Below are 17,298 nucleotides of genomic sequence, written 5' to 3'. Positions count from 1 at the left end.
TTGGAAAAAAGCAGTCACTTTTATTTAGCATGTTTTCACAACACTTGATTTGAAGCCTTTTTATCAATTACATTTTTTTTTAAAAGGTAACAGTTAACTCAAACCAACCTATAAACTGACTGCTTCAATTCCAAGATCAGGGTGAACGTTGTCCATTCTCTGGGCCCTGGAGTCCTTTTAAATGTACAGGCGAGCAGCAACTTCAGCAGTACAAAACAGAGATACAAATGAATGAGGTACAGCAGAAACCCAAAGAAGCGATGGAGGAAGGGAAGGCTCAGGGCACAATATCTGAAATGTATTTGTTGGGGTAGGTTCTTCACAAGCAGCCCTGAGCACCGTTGAAAAGTGACATTACTGCGAGCTGGCTGACTGCTTACTGACTGAAAGACGGCATCAGGATTCAGGATCCATTGACATTCCTAAGCAGTGATTACATCCCTATGGAATTGTCCAGAAACTAAAAGACAAAGAAACAAATCAACTGTTTACTGTGCCAGGGCTGAAGGAATTTTCACAGCTAGCTTTCCCAAATCGAAAATGAACCATTTAAAAAAAAGGTCTGTCGGAAGTTATTTTCGACACAGAGACAAATCTTCTAGATCGCTCCAGGATCACTGGAGAGCAAAGATTTGTCAGTAACACTTGGCAAATGTCTGTAGACATTTCATTTAGTACAAAATGCCTCGATTTTAAAAGGAAGATAAACCTGGGACATATTTGGGGTTGGTCTTCTAGAAGTGTAGACAACCAGAATAAATGCTATTCTGATGATATAAATGTACTGAGGATTACAATATAATACCGGTTAGACACGGGCAACAAAGGAAGACTTCAGAAATTATTTTTTTTGAGAACAATCATGTAATTGTAGCCAAAAAATAATAATAATTCTGAAAATGTCTAAGTGCACTTACAACAGCTCCGACAAAGTTTCAGTCTACTCTCAGTGCTCCAATGGCGAAAATAATGTATGTGTCCCAAATGGCACCCTAATGGGCCCTAGTCAACAGTAGAACACTAGATGGGGAATAGGGTGTCATTCAGGACAGATGCTCAAGGTAAACATTTTCTGAAGATGCTGTCTGAATGAAATTACTTTCCTAGTTTCAAACACTTCCATGACAAATGGAGTCTGGTTCGATTGGCTAAATAATATGGAAGGTGTGTGTGTGTGTGTGTGTGTGTGTGGGGGGGGGGGGGGGGGGTAGGACATCATATACACATACACACGGTTTCCCTCGTCACATCAGCTTCTGACTGCAGCGATGCAACCGAACGATCGCAAAGTAACAGACTGCAAAGAGGACTGCAATGCATGAATGGATGCAGCCCTTTCTGTCTCACAAATGGTAAAATGTTTCTACATCGTCATTGTCACAATCCAGATTATTAAATAATCCCAGCCCTCCCCTTTCCCAACAAAAAAAAGGTGTTATTCCAGTCAAGGATCAAAATAACCGATTTCAACCTTAAAATAAATATTAAGGGGGAAACAATCCCCTGTACATAAAATAAAATAAGATAAAGGATGCGTTCAGAACACATTCACACGTGGGAAATGAAACGTACTTTAGATCACATGAAGTTCAATGAAGCTGCTCCAAGAGATCGGGACGCTGGCACAGACAAACTCCACTACTAGAGTGCGCTACCTTTAGATTAACCATTGTGTTGATTTTCGGCTTTTCTCATCTCGAATCTTGAACAATTTTGTGTTGGTTGGTCATCTTTCGTTTATTTTTTCTGATATGGGGGAAGGAGGGAGATTGTGAAAAGGAGTCCTCTTTCAGTGTGGCAGCCATGGCCTCAGAGCATCCCAAACCCTTTGGCATAGAGGATGGCTTTGAGCAGTCTCTCTCTCAGCTTCTCCTTGGTGTCGTACTCCGGGAGCAGCAGCACGTTGAAGCAGGTGTGAGATGTGGGTAACCTGCAGAAAGGGGCAGAGGAGAGGGAAGGGGTCAAAGGCCATTCCAATTGTTAAGGTCAACAGGCCATTCATTTGGAATGGGATTACCTTGAAGTTCCACTGTAATCTGAAGCCAATTCATCAATTTCCCCTCAAACCAAATGCATGCAAAGTACATGGTTATTTTTATTCATTTATACAGTGCCTTGCGAAAGTATTCGGCCCCCTTGAACTTTGCGACCTTTTGCCACATTTCAGGCTTCAAACATAAAGATATAAAACTGTATTTTTTTGTGAAGAATCAACAACAAGTGGGACACAATCATGAAGTGGAACGACATTTATTGGATATTTCAAACTTTTTTAACAAATCAAAAACTGAAAAATTGGGCGTGCAAAATTATTCAGCCCCTTTACTTTCAGTGCAGCAAACTCTCTCCAGAAGTTCAGTGAGGATCTCTGAATGATCCAATGTTGACCTAAATGACTAATGATGATAAATACAATCCACCTGTGTGTAATCAAGTCTCCGTATAAATGCACCTGCACTGTGATAGTCTCAGAGGTCCGTTAAAAGCGCAGAGAGCATCATGAAGAACAAGTAACACACAAGGCAGGTCCGAGATACTGTTGTGAAGAAGTTTAAAGCCGGATTTGGATACAAAAAGATTTCCCAAGCTTTAAACATCCCAAGGAGCACTGTGCAAGCGATAATATTGAAATGGAAGGAGTATCAGACCACTGCAAATCTACCAAGACCTGGCCGTCCCTCTAAACTTTCAGCTCATACAAGGAGAAGACTGATCAGAGATGCAGCCAAGAGGCCCATGATCACTCTGGATGAACTGCAGAGATCTACAGCTGAGGTGGGAGACTCTGTCCATAGGACAACAATCAGTTGTATATTGCACAAATCTGGCCTTTATGGAAGAGTGGCAAGAAGAAAGCCATTTCTTAAAGATATCCATAAAAAGTGTTGTTTAAAGTTTGCCACAAGCCACCTGGGAGACACACCAAACATGTGGAAGAAGGTGCTCTGGTCAGATGAAACCAAAATTGAACTTTTTGGCAACAAAGCAAAACGTTATGTTTGGCGTAAAAGCAACACAGCTGAACACACCATCCCCACTGTCAAACATGGTGGTGGCAGCATCATGGTTTGGGCCTGCTTTTCTTCAGCAGGGACAGGGAAGATGGTTAAAATTGATGGGAAGATGGATGGAGCCAAATACAGGACCATTCTGGAAGAAAACCTGATGGAGTCTGCAAAAGACCTGAGACTGGGACGGAGATTTGTCTTCCAACAAGACAATGATCCAAAACATAAAGCAAAATCTACAATGGAATGGTTCAAAAATAAACATATCCAGGTGTTAGAATGTCAAAGTCCAGACCTGAATCCAATCGAGAATCTGTGGAAAGAACTGAAAACTGTTCACAAATGCTCTCCATCCAACCTCACTTAGCTCGAGCTGTTTTGCAAGGAGGAATGGGAAAAAATGTCAGTCTCTCGATGTGCAAAACTGATAGAGACATACCCCAAGCGACTTACAGCTGTAATCGCAGCAAAAGGTGGTGCTACCAAGTATTAACTTAAGGGGGCTGAATAATTTTGCACGCCCAATTTTTCAGTTTTTGATTTGTTAAAAAAGTTTGAAATATCCAATAAATGTCGTTCCACTTCATGATTGTGTCCCACTTGTTGTTGATTCTTCACAAAAAAATACAGTTTTATATCTTTATGTTTGAAGCCTGAAATGTGGCATAAGGTCGCAAAGTTCAAGGGGGCCGAATACTTTCGCAAGGCACTGTATATACACACAGTTGAACACATTTGCTAGTTGCATGTTTCCAACGTGATGTGAGTGAGCAATGTGGGCTGCAGACGGAAAACATCCTCACCTGTCTGTGTCGGGGCCGTTCTTGGCGATGATCATCTTGAGCTTTCCCAGGCCTCCGACAGGGGCTCTGTCTGTGCCCGTAGTGAACTGCAGGAACAGCCTCTTCTGCTCCTCAGCAAACGAGTGCAGCGTCTCCCAGAACTCCCTGGTGGGTCAAGTACAGACAAGGCTTTATATTAGTGTCCTATTCTGGGTTTTTGGTCACTGTCCCTGATGTCAGCAGCAGATCAAACTGCTGAATTTCAAAATGGTTAGACTGTCCTTTCTGCAGTCAAGTCCCCTTTGAAGTAATGGTCCATCACCTCCACACACACACACCCCCTAAAATAAAGCAATTCCTTACTTAATGATGCGTGAATCTCTGCTGTAGCCGCCATCATATTCTGTCGTTTCTTCAAGTGCTTGAAAGTCTAGGTTCTGTGTGTGATATACACATTATGGAGAATTAAAAATCACATTTAAAAAAACACAAAAAAATAAATACAAATGACTAAATTCTCTTTTCTACAGCTTACCCTGCTTCCACAGATGAGCAGCTCGATTTCCTCCGGCCGGAATAAATATTTCAGCGGGGACTCGTTGGTGACCATGTGAAAACCTCTTCTGAAGGCTTTGAACTGCTTCTCAACACTCTTATTCAGCATGTACTCCGCATACTGAGCTACAAACTCCTGTCGACCACAAGATGAAACAACGGCATGATTCTCTGGACGGAACACTACCTCATACTCTATTCAACCCCACTGGTCAAATAAGCTACATCTAAAATAGAAAAACACTAATAATTAAAATGTCTAAAAGCAAATTTTTGAAACTCACTTTTCTGTTCTCATTGGTGACTGGAATTTGATCACCATTTTCCCTTAAGTCGTACATGAGGGGGTTTCCGAACAGGTCCGTCTGGGATATCTGGAAGGTGATCATCATGTCCTCCTCCACACTACCCTCGTACTCTGACAGCTCCTTCAGACTCTGGTACAGAACCTGCACAGAGAACAGGACACAGGGGAGAGCAGACAGAAACACCTTATCAATAACACCATTTCAATGGTATTTATCTGTTAAGGTCTAGATTGCCCTGAAAGAAATTGCTAAGTAAAATGTAATGTAACACCATAGGAGTCTACAGCCATGTCGGAGCACAAAGGTTTAAATCCCACTCTGGAGATGAATATCATTAAGCTAATTGTATTAATAAACAGGACTTCAAATACTAACCGGATTGGAGTCTGCGAGGTCCCGGAAGGTTCCTTTCTTGCCCATGAGCTTTCTGTAGACCACCATGGGGAAGTGAACGTCCAGGATGCAGTTGTTGTAAATGGCCAGGCCAAGGACGATGCCGATCAGCGTGAACTGACCCTCGTTTTCAAACGACGACGGGTTGAACCAGAACATCTTGGTGCGCTCGTCGTACGCAAACATTCCTGAGGAGAAGGACAAGGAACCACCTTTACAATATACAACACAAACCAACCACATCCACTGCAGTAACGACGAGGACCTTTATAAAACACAACAGCAACACAAACCAACCACATCCACTGCAGTAACGACGAGGACCTTTATAAAACACAACAGCAACACAAACCAACCACATCCACTGCAGTAACGACGAGGACCTTTATAAAACACAACAGCAACACAAACCAACCACATCCACTGCAGTAACGACGAGGACCTTTATAAAACACAACAGCAACACAAACCAACCACATCCACTGCAGTAACGACGAGGACCTTTATAAAACACAACAGCAACACAAATCAACCACATCCACTGCAGTAACGACGAGGACCTTTATAAAACACAACAGCAACACAAACCAACCACATCCACTGCAGTAACGACGAGGACCTTTATAAAACACAACAGCAACACAAACCAACCACATCCACTGCAGTAACGACGAGGACCTTTATAAAACACAACAGCAACACAAACCAACCACATCCACTGCAGTAACGACGAGGACCTTTATAAAACACAACAGCAACACAAACCAACCACATCCACTGCAGTAACGACGAGGACCTTTATAAAACACAACAGCAACACAAACCAACCACATCCACTGCAGTAACGACGAGGACCTTTATAAAACACAACAGCAACACAAATCAACCACATCCAATCCCAGTCTCACAGTGACGGGTCAGCAACGTATCGACCGACTGACGACTTGGTTTCTCACCAATATCTGGGTTGAAGATCTCCTCCACGACGAGCTGAAAGAACTCTTTGGAAACCCCTCCTTCATCTACACCTTGTTCTCCTTCAAACTCCACATACAGCTGCTTCTTCAAGTCTGCAGGATTCTCCATGGCGATCATCTCAAGCTAACAGGAAAAATAGAAGTAAAATAATGATCTAATACTAGTGTGAGGAATATAGTGGACACTCTCCAGTCAGTACAAACACCACTCCAATGCTTTTAAATCCTTGAGGGGGAGTAGACGAAACAAGTACACACTTCGGGGTGGGAGAAACTAAACAGGGCCTTGGACTTACCCTGACGAGGGCATCATCGATGATGTGGTCTCGGCGTACTTTAAGCCTCAGGTAGGGGTTGAGCTGTTGTCCCTGCACTAGGCTGTAGAGTACTGTGATGCGTCGCTCGCTGTACATGCGGATGCGGTTGTCGTAGTACAGGCCCAGGTTCTTGGTCACGGCGTTGAGGATGAACGGACACGTCATGAAGGAGAACTTGTTCTCCGTCTCCACTTTAAAGAACGTGTAGTCCTTGTCCATCTCTAGGACTTCATTCAGGGGCTCGTTGACAAACTCCTCAAAGGGGATGAGGGGCCGCCGGCTGTCGGAAGTCCGGATGGTAAGCTCAGTCTCCAGGGGGTCCACCCGGGGGCCCTTCTTGTTTCTCCTCTCCTCCCCCAGCAGCTCCTGCAGCGTCAACTCGCTGGACTCAGGGATGGGCTCCTCGTCCTCCTCTTCGTTGTGCTCCGTGTCCACCTCCCCTCCCATGACATTTGCATAGTAGACTATCTTCAAGCACTTGGTGGCTGCCACCACTGCATCGTCGTCGTTCACCAGGTTGCGGCTGTTGAACTCATTGCTGACCACCTTAGTAATTAAAATAACAATACATTTAATTTGTATAGTGCTTTTCATTACAAGAAAATACAAAATACCAAGAGAATCTAGCTACCTTGTAGGTGATGAGCTGCTGGAAGGTCTCCATTATGCGGTGGATCTGCTCAGCACTGTAGTGAGACCACAGGCGGGCCAGCTTGGCCAGCGCGGGTAGGGGCAGCTTGCTCATGGCCCTGCAGAACTGGGGCAGGGCGATCTCCAGGTAGTCTGGGCTGTGGAGGTTACTGTTCTCCATCACCACCACAAACAAGTTCAGGTAGTTGGGGTCCCGGGAGTAGACGTTGTGGTACGTCAGGTCACATTCCACGTTGGGCGACAGGTAGACCAGTGCGTTGAGGAAGGCAGTTTCGATATTACCGTTGGACAGCAGTCTCTGGTAGACCCTCCTGACAGCGTCGATGTCCACAGAAACCTCATCAGGACCCAGCTTCCCCACATCATTGTCCCCTGATGCAGCGCCGTCTAACCGGGAAGAGGAACCGGGCGAGTCCTCCTCCATAGCAGCAGCGGAGCAGGCGGCCGCTTCCTCCTCGTCCTCGTCTTTGTCCTCGTCCTTGCTCTGGAGGGACTTGAGCTCCTCCTTGGTGGGTGGTTTGGACCGGCGGAAGCTCTGCACCAGGCCCTCTGCGCTGGAGAACACCCGTCCTATGACCCGGATCAGAGGGGAGTAGTCCTCCTTCTCTCCACAGATGTGTAGGATCTCATAGACTTTATCCTCTGTTAGGTAATTCACATCTGGAAAACATCAATGTAATACAGTTAATTAAGCAGCATATGTAATATCCAGTTATGGCTAAAAAGTTAACAGTTTCAGTTAAGATCAACAGCCTGAAACTGAAATTCTGCACTACAATTGAAACACTCCAAAAAGTATTGATGCACGAATGAGTCACTTATGCCAACACACCTTTGAAGTCGTCCCTTACACAATGGTTCATAGTGGTGCCTTTCTTGGAGGGGTGTGGGTCGCACAGTTTGGCATTGTTCTTGTACAGCTCCAGGGCCTTGACGGCGGCTGCGTTGTTGTCCAAGCGGTGGGAGCCCCTGGACGAGGAGCACCACGCGTTCGAGCAGGAGTCATTCCCACAGCCCTCCGTTAACTGGTGGTAGTAGCGCTCTATTAGATGCTTGGCGGCTGCTCGCTTCCTGAATTGGAGGCCGTTCAGATTGGAAGCATGGAAAGTTATGAAACTGGCTGCAAGTCTCAATCAAAACAGCACTGAAATCAGTCTTATCAACATCCAAAGTGGTAAACATAAAAAAAAAACAAAAAAAACAAAGGGAACTTAATGTCATTTATAAATATCGATGTGGTCTTCATTGGAAATAGATAAGCCGCTAAACATTTAAGAACGAAAACATTCATTTTCATTGGGAACTTGTGGACTCAGCATCCACTGTGTGTGCCTGCTGCAGTCAGCAGACCATGCAGGAGGGAATGTGTGTGGAAGCCAAAGAGTAAAATTATTAATATGAAGGTGCATAGATGGTGACACTTTGACAAAATGACTGTGGACATTCATTGGTTAGTGAAAGGAGGGAGATATTAAATATTAGCATTCCATAGATAGTCAATTAACATGTTCTGAGGTAGGCGACTAAATTAACTTACTGTACTGTAGCTAGCTACTGTATGTTAATCACTGAATGACATGACTGACAACTTAAAATAAACTTACATTCGGCTTGCTTCCGTGTTTTCTATGTCAGACTCCTCTTGTATTCTAAACAAACAAATACATCAATAGCTTAGGTCAGGAATATGTAGCTAAATATGTTGACAGAACCATCTAGCCTACCTACTACAGCTAGCTACAGCAGAGAAATTAACCAACTTATCTAGCGAGTGAAACGATTTTTACTAGTGTAGCGTTAGCTAACTAGCTAGTTAAGACAGCCACAACAACTAACAGTAAGTGAACGCTAGTTAATCTTATGTTAATGTAAACAAATTTCTAACTGATGATGAAATGTCTACAGGAACAGCGAATATAAATCTGCAAAGACCGATACAAGTAGCTAACGTTGGCCAGCTAGCTAACGCAGACAGAGTGATGACCGTGCAGCTTGCTTGCTAAGTAGCTAGTCGTTCAGGCGATAATGTTTTAGGTAACATAGTTACAATTCAGCAATACATCGTCGTAACTGTACGTTAACGTGAAATCAGAACAGCAAACAAACTAGCTACCTAAAAGTTATGTTAATAACTAGCTAAGTAGCATTGCTAGTTAGCCAACTAGCGGTTGCTAAATGCACTTTTCAGGCCTAGCCTAGCCTAGCTGGAGGGCAACATTAACTAGCTGCCTACATACCTGGAAATCTGCAGGAATGTTGCACTTTTACTTCATTTTACATGCCAGTTACATAGCTAGCTAGCCAGAAACCATAAGTTGGGAATCATTTTATTGCAACGATACAGAAACATGCACCCTTCCCCAAACCACGACACTCTATTTATCTCCATGCCGACCTGTCGTATCCTCCTGCAGGGGATGTCTCGGCCTGTGGTAGCGCACACTCACAATCCCTCTCGTCGGAATTCATACGAGACGTTCTCCCGCAGTTGCCCGTGATCCTGTGTAACTGTATGAATTAACACTTTCTCCACAGTTTGGATAAATATTCAACAAATCGTTATGTTACTGCTCAAGGCTCTTGACGGTGATGGGCGATTTTATTGAATAAGGAACTTCATTTAAGGCCTATTTCATGCTCTAGTCTCTGTTTGGTGTTTACAGCCATCTTGACTTCAACAACCCGAACAGGGGACACGTCCCAGAATGCAATGTTGCGGTAGGAATATTTTGTTCAAAAACCTTTTCCCTCACTTTTGAGCTCAGTTCAGTCATTGAGCTACTGCAAAAAACAGTGAAGCCTTTATGTCTGTTACAAACACCTCCAAAATACATAGCTATCCAAATTAAAATTGTGGCTATCAAGTGTTCCTTGAGTCAGGCAAATGGGATTCTGCCACTGTTCACTACACCGGTGTCAGAAGTGGGATACATGTACTATCGTTTTAATTCTTAAACGTCTAAGCTGGGGGGGGTGCCCTTTAGCTATATAATATTTTTGTTTAATTATTTGATAAAATATTGAATTTGGCCTTTACTACTATAGCCTATAGAAACGCAATGAATAACACATGCATAAATGGCAACAAAAAAAAAGAAGTAAAAAAAGAAATCATAAATAATAAGGTTTTGAAGTGTCTGTCCTATATCTAAGAGATATAAGAAAACTCAGGAAATATATACTTACTCTAGGGTATAACCAGTGATGTTGAGACTCGTGCCCTTCCACAAATCCTGTTTTTTTTTATTTCCATATTATTGTTACATTGATACAGCCAGGCCTAATTCCATACATTACCACTGTAAATGATCTGTACTTTCTCAAGTAGGCCTAAATGACGTGCAATTAAAGATGTAATCCATAACATTTGTTCTCTAAGGGAATTGATCATCACGTTTACAGGAGTCACACTATATATTATCACATGTTCATAGTTGGGCCAAATGTAAATAGTCTTCATTTCTGGAATGAGGTCTTGCAAAGGGACATGGATCTTGAAAAGATTAGGAAACATAAAACACAAGATGTTAGTTGTTGATTTGACCTGTGATGATTACTGTAATTACAATGACGATATTAATGAATGCTTAAACCTACTGGAACCTACTTTTGCCTGAGATGAGCCCCATCATGTAAGAAAACACCACACAAGGGCAGTTGCAGCATAAAGACAGTAACACCTGGAAAGAAAATAATGATTTAAAAGTGACCTGTGCTTCAGAGATACGCTGCAGTTCTGACTTTTCTTTAAATAGCTACATTATGGCAGATATCTCCCCAACACTAGACAACAAGATATTTAATTAGCACTGAACAAAAACATAAACCCAACATATAGTGTTGGTCCAATGTTTCATGAGCTGAAATAAAATATCACAGAAATGTTCCATATGCACAAAAAGCTTATTTCTCTCAGATTTTGTGCACAAATTTGTCGACATCCCAGTTAGTGAGCATTTCTCCATTGCCAAGATAATCCATCCACCTGACAGGTGTGGCATGTCAAGAAGCTGATTAAAAAGCTTGATCATTACACAGCCGGGGACAATAAAACACCACTTTAAAATGTGCAGTTTTATCACATAACACAATGCCCCAGATGTCTCAAGTTTTGAGGGAGTGTGTAATTGTCATGCTGACTGCAGGAATGTCCAACAGAGCTGTTGCCAAAGAGTTGAATGTTCATTTCTCTACCAAAAGCCGCCTCAAATGTTGTTTTAGAGAATTTGGCAGTACGTCCAACTGGCCTAACAACCGCAGACTACGTGTAACCACACAAGCCCAGAACCTCCACATCCGGCATCTTCACCTGCGGGATCGTCTGAAACCAGCCACCCAGGCAGCTGAGGAAACTGTGGGTTTGCACAACCAAAGAATTTCTCAGGGAAGCTCATCTGCGTGCTCGTCGTCCTCACCAGGGTCTTGGCCTTACTGCAGTTCAGCGTCGTAAACGACTTCAGTGGGCAAATGCTTACCTTCAATGGCCACTCTGTTCACATTGTGAACAGAGTGCCCCATGGTGGCGGTGAGGTTATGGTATGGGCAGGCATAAGCTATGGACAATGAACACAATTGCATTTTATCGATGGCAATTTTAATGCACAAATATATCGTGAGGTGATCCTGAGGCCCATTTTGTGCCGTTCATCCACCGCCATCATGTTTCAGCACAATGCACTGCCCCATTTCGCAAGGATCTGGACACAATTCGTGGAAGCTGAAAATGACCCAGTTCTTCCATGGCCTGCATACTCACCAGACATGTCACACATTGAGCATGTTTGGGGGGGCTGGATCAACATGTACAACAGCGTGTTCCAGTTCCCGCAAATATCCAGCAACTTCGCACAGAGGAGAGGGACAACATTCCACAGACCACAATCAACTCTATGTGAAGGAGATGTGTCACGCTACATGAGGCAAATGGTGGCCACACCAGATTCGGACTGGTTTTCTGATCCACGCCCCTACCTCTTTTTTTAATGGTATCTGTGACCAACCATCCATAGATGATTGTTTAATGAATTTATTTCAATTGACTTATTTCCTTATATGAACTGGAAATCAGTAAAAATCTTTGAAATTGTTGCACGTTGCGTTTATATTCTTGTTCAGTATAGTAGTTGCTGATGTATGGTTACTTTTTATCATACCATGGCAGCGTTTAGAATCCAAGCTAGACAGTCACAATTTCTGGCCTGTAAAAAAAGGAGAGGAAAAATTAATACCGTACATCAAATAGAGAAATACTGTATTCAAAATGATGATTAATTGATACCATACCACAGGATCTATGTCAAACTTCTGCCTAATATTTCTGACTGCTGCATCATTGTGAGGACAGTCCAGTAGTCCCTGGCTCTCATGGAACAGACAGTCCACTGTGTCAAACTTCTGCCTAATATTTCTGACTGCTGCATCATTGCGAGGACAGTCCAGTAGTCCCAGGCTCTCATGGAACAGACAGTCCACTGTGAGTATTACATCACTTCTGGTCACTAGTCTGCTGCTGTAAGGTACAGTGTAGTCTGGGTTGAAGGTGTGATGCAGCACTACCAGAATGACATCTTTACCCACTGTCAAGAAAGAGAATGTGAGAATACTCAAATAAACAATGTAGTAATGTAATTCATGCCTTTGGTACATTTTGAGTAAATCTGGTGTGGAAAGAGAATATCTGGTATAGAGGGAAATAACATTGTTTAGGAAGTCATATTTGGGATGAGTTACTGTACTTGGAATCTGTTGCAGTGCTGCTTCAATATCAGTCCCGGCGCGGGAGACGGTGGGACAGAAAGCCATGATGACATCACTCTCCACTGGCGACTCGACTTCCGTAAAACATCTTGTGGTGTTGTTGAGTCGTCTCATAAACTGAATATGAGAATCCAAAGTATTGCCAGTCTCAACTGTGTAGTACTTCATATTGTGTGCCACTGATTTTAAACAGACAACAAAGAGGAAGGTCAAAAAGGTCATTGATAAAAGTATTAATGTTTTTGTTAATTGGAACAATGTTCATAGTTCAGCCAGATATAAGAGCATTGTAGGTTTAACCATTTACTTTATAGTGCACCCCTTCATCAAAATATTACATTATACATAAGAGCCCTGTTGAAAATTACCTCTGTGTTCCAACATGGATCTAAAGGAAGTGAATGAACAGACAAATGGGTTTATTAGTCTAGATAGATACATTCAGGATAGGAAAACATGTACAACAACCAGTGTGCAAACCATGAAGATAAAATATATTTCTCTACAGTGCAAACTGTGTACAGCAGCATGAGGCTATTTGACATTCTAAACATGCACTTTTTTGCTCTAGTCTTTCACAGTATCCGGCTCTAGAGTACTTCACCACCTCACTCCTTCCACTGGACCACATGATTTCTTGGAATTAGAAAGTGAAAGTAATGTGTTATTGTAAATGGACTTACTGACTCAGTTCTATTCTACATTCATAGAATTACTCATGTAAAAAACATTCCATTAAATTCTGCACTACCAGTTTCTACTTAACCATGTGTACCGTTTTATTCCTGTTGTAGACAGAATATTAAATGATCACAAAACCTTTCATGACACCCACCCAACTGTAAATGATAGTTATGATGTTCATATTGAACATGAATTTGAAATGAAATGAGGAAAGTAGACTTACTCTGCAGCTGTAGGATTATTTTTTATCGACTGTACTGCAGTTGTGGTTTGAAGTGATCTGTTTTAATAGCAAAGAGAAAGTGAGACTAAACAGCATGAGATAATAAGGGGAGGTGGCAATTTTTTCATAAAGTCACAAATGCTGAGTTTACACAGGCAGATGCATTCAGATTTTCTTCCACTAATTGGTCTTTTGACCAATCACATCAGATCTTTTCACAACAGATCTTTTCCAGAGCTGATCGGAAAAAAATATCAGAATTGGGCTGCCTGTGTGAATGCAACCATCTAGGCAATCTATAGTTCAAACAACAAAGTGGACACCACTGATTTGGTAAACAGCTGAGGAATGGGTCTGGAAAAATGTAACCACACTCACATTTATAGACAGACCTATGGATGCACCACCATCCATGATATAGAAATGATAGTTTTAGACAAGGTTGGAGGCTATGCAGTCTTTGTTTACAATTACACATTTAAAAACAATGTAATAAAACAAGGTTATATTTTGGGTTCTGATGGGGTTGACAGTTGAAGTAATCTCATAGTGCAATTAGAATTTATAGTCTTTAAGAATCAATGGGTGTATATATAATTAATTCAAAAGTCCAAAAATGTATGTACCAATAGCAGATTGCCACTTTGTACATTGACTTATGTATCCCGTACATTGACTGATGTCCCTGTACATTGACTTATGTATCCCGTACATTGACTGATGTCCCTGTACATTGACTTATGTATCCCGTACATTGACTTATGTATCCCGTACATTGACTTATGTATCCCGTACATTGACTGATGTCCCTGTACATTGACTTATGTATCCCGTACATTGACTTATGTATCCCGTACATTGACTGATGTCCCTGTACATTGACTTATGTATCCCGTACATTGACTTATGTATCCCTTACATTGACTGATGTATCCCCCCCCCCGTACATTGACCTATGTATCCCTTACATTGACTTATGTATCCCGTACATTGACTGATGTCCCTGTACATTGACTTATGTATCCCGTACATTGACTTATGTATCCCGTACATTGACTTATGTATCCCGTACATTGACTGATGTCCCTGTACATTGACTTATGTATCCCGTACATTGACTTATGTATCCCGTACATTGACTGATGTCCCTGTACATTGACTTATGTATACCGTACATTGACTGATGTCCCTGTACATTGACTTATGTATCCCGTACATTGACTTATGTATCCCGTACATTGACTTACAGTGCCTTGCGAAAGTATTCGGCCCCCTTGAACTTTGCGACCTTTTGCCACATTTCAGGCTTCAAACATAAAGATATAAAACTGTATTTTTTTGTGAAGAATCAACAACAATTGGGACACAATCATGAAGTGGAACGACATTTATTGGATATTTCAAACTTTTTTAACAAATCAAAAACTGACAAATTGGGCGTGCAAAATTATTCAGCCCCTTTTCTTTCAGTGCAGCAAACTCTCTCCAGAAGTTCAGTGAGGATCTCTGAATGATCCAATGTTGACCTAAATGACTAATGATGATAAATACAATCCACCTGTGTGTAATCAAGTCTCAGTATAAATGCACCTGCACTGTGATAGTCTCAGAGGTCCGTTAAAAGCGCAGAGAGCATCATGAAGAACAAGGAACACACCAGGCAGGTCCGAGATACTGTTGTGAAGAAGTTTAAAGCCGGATTTGGATACAAAAAGATTTCCCAAGCTTTAAACATCCCAAGGAGCACTGTGCAAGCGATAATATTGAAATGGAAGGAGTATCAGACCACTGCAAATCTACCAAGACCTGGCCGTCCCTCTAAACTTTCAGCTCATACAAGGAGAAGACTGATCAGAGATGCAGCCAAGAGGCCCATGATCACTCTGGATGAACTGCAGAGATCTACAGCTGAGGTGGGAGACTCTGTCCATAGGACAACAATCAGTCATATATTGCACAAATCTGGCCTTTATGGAAGAGTGGCAAGAAGAAAGCCATTTCTTAAAGATATCCATAAAAAGTTTGCCACAAGCCACCTGGGAGACACACCAAACATGTGGAAGAAGGTGCTCTGGTCAGATGAAACCAAAATTGAACTTTTTGGCAACAATGCAAAACATTCTGTTTGGCGTAAAAGCAACACAGCCCATCACCCTAAACACACCATCCCCACTGTCAAACATGGTGGTGGCAGCATCATGGTTTGGGCCTGCTTTTCTTCAGCAGGGACAGGGAAGATGGTTAAAATTGATGGGAAGATGGATGGAGCCAAATACAGGACCATTCTGGAAGAATGGAAACCTGATGGAGTCTGCAAAAGACCTGAGACTGGGACGGAGATTTGTCTTCAAACAAGACAATGATCCAAAACATAAAGCAAAATCTACAATGGAATGGTTCAAAAATAAACATATCCAGGTGTTAGAATGGCCAAGTCAAAGTCCAGACCTGAATCCAATCGAGAATCTGTGGAAAGAACTGAAAACTGCTGTTCACAAATGCTCTCCATCCAACCTCACTGAGCTCGAGCTGTTTTGCAAGGAGGAATGGGAAAAAAATTCAGTCTCTCGATGTGCAAAACTGATAGAGACATACCCCAAGCGACTTACAGCTGTAATCGCAGCAAAAGGTGGCGCTACAAAGTATTAACTTAAGGGGGCTGAATAATTTTGCACGCCCAATTTTTCAGTTTTTGATTTGTTAAAAAAGTTTGAAATATCCAATAAATGTCGTTCCACTTCATGATTGTGTCCCACTTGTTGTTGATTCTTCACAAAAAAATACAGTTTTATATCTTTATGTTTGAAGCCTGAAATGTGGCAAAAGGTCGCAAAGTTTAAGGGGGCCGAATACTTTCGCAAGGCACTGTATGTATCCCGTACATTGACTTATGTATCCCTTACATTGACTTATGTATCCCTGTACATTGACTCGGTACCGACAGTGGTGGAAAAAGTACCCAATTGTCATACTTGAGTAAAAGTAAAGAATAGAAAACAACTTTCAAATGTAAAAGTCACCCAGTTAAATCTATTTGAGTAAAAGTCTAAAAGTATTTGGTTTTAAATATACTTAAGTCTCAAAAGTATATGTAATTACTAAAATGTACTTCAGTATCAAAAGTAAAAGTAAAACTATAAATTATTTTTAATTCCTTATATTAAGCTAACCAGACAACACCATTTTCTTGTTTTTATTTATTTACATATAGCCAGAGGCACACTCCATCTGCCGCTGACTGGGTGTTTTTGTTTGTCGAACCGTTCATTCAGGTACACACTAGACAGTGTTATGCATGAAAAGCCGAGGAGGCCAGCCGTTTCTGAGATACTGGAACCGGTGTGCCTGGCACCTACGGTCAGACCACGCTCAAAGTCGCTTAGGTCACTCGTAGTTCTTGATTACATTTTTTCCCAATTGTTTACACACTAAAAGTGGAACTTGAAACGCAATCACCGAAACCTGAAACTCATGTACCAAATCCCTAAACCAAGTCTGCAAAATTGCAAACACAATTCCTGCTTTTCAATTCTATATCACACTTTTTGCAAAACACTACACACAGTTCTCTACATTAGGCACAGCATTCAACATTGAAATATCTTTAGTCCACTTGTTCACTTAGAAATCAGAGCTTTAGCAC

At 42.0% G+C, this 17,298-nt stretch overlaps 2 protein-coding genes across 3 annotated transcripts; both read right to left on the bottom strand.

Moving 5' to 3' along the window:
• On the bottom strand, positions 1-10,484 carry LOC110518946 (ubiquitin-protein ligase E3A). 2 transcript variants are annotated; one of them, XM_036982198.2, is made up of 12 exons: positions 9,387-10,484; positions 8,596-8,640; positions 7,824-8,062; positions 6,972-7,651; positions 6,320-6,886; positions 6,003-6,147; positions 5,029-5,234; positions 4,630-4,794; positions 4,326-4,481; positions 4,154-4,227; positions 3,812-3,955; positions 1-1,930 (listed from the first exon to the last, which is right to left on the bottom strand). In XM_036982198.2, the coding sequence occupies exons 1-12, from the start codon at positions 9,458-9,460 to the stop codon at positions 1,810-1,812; spliced, it is 2,616 nt and encodes an 871-aa protein (XP_036838093.1). In that variant the 5' UTR covers positions 9,461-10,484; the 3' UTR covers positions 1-1,809. The 2 variants fall into 2 exon arrangements, with proteins under 2 accessions (XP_036838093.1, XP_036838094.1); XM_036982199.2 differs by having other exon boundaries at positions 9,229-9,679.
• LOC110527210 (uncharacterized) lies at positions 10,209-13,759 on the bottom strand. Its single transcript, XM_036982201.2, has 7 exons — positions 13,656-13,759; positions 13,117-13,136; positions 12,727-12,927; positions 12,275-12,567; positions 12,145-12,189; positions 10,599-10,671; positions 10,209-10,484 (listed from the first exon to the last, which is right to left on the bottom strand). Exons 2-7 carry the CDS (start codon positions 13,130-13,132, stop codon positions 10,420-10,422), a joined length of 693 nt encoding a protein of 230 aa, XP_036838096.2. The 5' UTR covers positions 13,133-13,136; positions 13,656-13,759; the 3' UTR covers positions 10,209-10,419.
• Between the last annotated feature and the right edge of the window lie 3,539 nt (positions 13,760-17,298).

The sequence above is a fragment of the Oncorhynchus mykiss genome, chromosome 7, assembly GCF_057628025.1.
Source record: "Oncorhynchus mykiss isolate SJ-2025 chromosome 7, ASM5762802v1, whole genome shotgun sequence".
Lineage (NCBI taxonomy): Eukaryota > Metazoa > Chordata > Actinopteri > Salmoniformes > Salmonidae > Oncorhynchus > Oncorhynchus mykiss.
The sequence above is the reverse complement of the archived record's forward strand: the minus strand, read 5'-3'. Positions and strand labels throughout refer to the sequence as shown.